At 39.4% G+C, this 2097-nt stretch overlaps 1 protein-coding gene across 1 annotated transcript; it reads left to right on the top strand.

The window, feature by feature from the left end:
• Window positions 1-378: 378 nt before the first annotated feature.
• On the top strand, window positions 379-1977 carry SARC_14813 (hypothetical protein; the record flags this gene model as incomplete). The annotated part of the gene is made up of 3 exons (XM_014291054.1): window positions 379-566; window positions 1506-1585; window positions 1837-1977. Coding segments are annotated over 3 exons (409 nt in total), but the record flags the coding sequence as incomplete, so codon positions are not given.
• Between the last annotated feature and the right edge of the window lie 120 nt (window positions 1978-2097).

Genomic DNA, 2097 nt, shown 5'->3' with positions numbered 1-2097 from the left:
TATATATATATAGTATACTATATATATATATATATATATATATATATATATATATATATATATATATATATATATATATATATATATATATATATATATATCTATATAAATAGTATTTGCTTTTCGACAGTCTTCTGCTTGCATCGTGTGGACAGTTGTCCGCAATAAAATCTAATATTTTCACACGAGTTGTATACACATGCATGTATTTGTGTACGTCAACACATGCACACATAGCCATGCAAATTTCTTCAGTGCGTGTAAACTATCGTGTACAAGCCTTTTTGTATATTCATCCATCTACCCGTTTCATGACCTTCCTAGACGAGCAAAACAATCGCCTTCAACCGTGGCAACTCGCTCTTCTTCAACATCCGGATGTTCGGTATACATACACCGAATGGCCACTCCTTCGAGTCGCACGCATACTGGTACATGACCACGTGTCACGAACTAGCCCACGCCTTCTCGTCAGCACACGACCAGACACATGGGTCGTATTTGTCCTATTTTGCCGAGGCTTACATGTCGGCCTTTGCGAAGTCTACCAATCACTTGCTCGCCAGGTGATTAGTCTAGTTTGAGCTAACTACTAAGGTATAGACTGAACGCTGTAAGGACGATGTATTTGTACACCTGTAGAGTAAAGGAATTTATTACTACCCAAGAACGCTAGTACATAAATAGTCGCATGGTCTGTATAAAGAGTCACGACATATACTAAAAACAAGAACGTTGGAGCATAAGTAGTCGCATGGTGTAGCATACGAGTCCGAAACATGTATACAATTACATAAATATATACAATACATAAATATACACCCACGATTAATGGGCTTATATCGAGAGTGCCAAGCCGCATATTGCAACAGCATCAGCAATAGCTAGAGTGTGTTCGTTGCAGACGCGTTTGATACTAGTATTTAGAACGCGAGATACAGTTGCTAAGTGAATTGAACGCTTAAGGTAGTCCAGCCGGCGCGCAGGTGCCTCAGAACCCAGTCGTCAAGTGTCGTAACAGCAAACCTACGAACTTTATTTGATAGTAGAGAACTTATATGTCAGCTTAACTAAACTATTAAATAAAACTAACCTCCGTGACTAAACACATCAACTAGATGTACTTACTTGTCCATTTCTCGTCATCCATTCATGTACCGACCGAAGGGCACCATTGAAAGTACTAACCGGGTGGGTCAAAACGGTCAAATGCCATCACCTACCATTTACTGCACACGGGTGTAGACATTAGTGGTATGTGTGGAATGTGTTATATAAATACACTATTAGGGTGTGCAAACCTACACGTTGACTTGAGAGAAGTCGTACAAACCTATTACAATACTTATCCAATACACACATAGCTTCTACACACTCCTATGAGAGTGCCGGTGGAGAGTGACGGATGAACCTAAACACTGGTCATTTATTGACATGCACGGACGTTCGATGGCGCAAACTATACAATCACAGACCCTAAGATGGATGTATTGTACTCTTATTAGGAGTTCACCCTTGCTTAAGCTACAGCACAAAGCTGTAGGTCTGAAGCAGTGTAGCGTAACTATGGTCAACAATAGTCAAGGTACGAAACGCTGATGCTTTATTTGTCGTATGCTTATCGGTCATGCTAGAGATGTGATCGCGATTTTACGGAAATAAACATATTGAGTACAAAACTGCAGACCCCCGGATATTCTATATAAAAAAACATGGATTTACTGCAAGTCGGCACTCAGCGAGCAACAAGCATATATACATATGCATATAAATATATTTCACAAGTATATATATTACATGCACCTCGTATTGTAAACTGTGCCGTTCGTTGTTTAGATATAGCAATAGATAGCACCATGGATGACGACGAAGAGAAGCAATATGTAAAGCTGGTGAGCTCAGACGAGCACACCTTCCACATTTCACGCAGATGCGCGATGGTATCAGGAACGATCAAGTCGATGCTCAGCGGACCCGGTATGTACTTGCTTCTTGATATTTTGTATTTATATTTATATATGTATATACATCTGTATGTATATATGTATCTGTATGTATGTATATATATATATGTGCGTGCGTGTGTGCGTGTTTGTA

The sequence above is a fragment of the Sphaeroforma arctica genome, assembly GCF_001186125.1.
Source record: "Sphaeroforma arctica JP610 unplaced genomic scaffold supercont1.5136, whole genome shotgun sequence".
Classification (NCBI taxonomy): Eukaryota; class Ichthyosporea; order Ichthyophonida; genus Sphaeroforma; species Sphaeroforma arctica.
The sequence above is the reverse complement of the archived record's forward strand: the minus strand, read 5'-3'. Positions and strand labels throughout refer to the sequence as shown.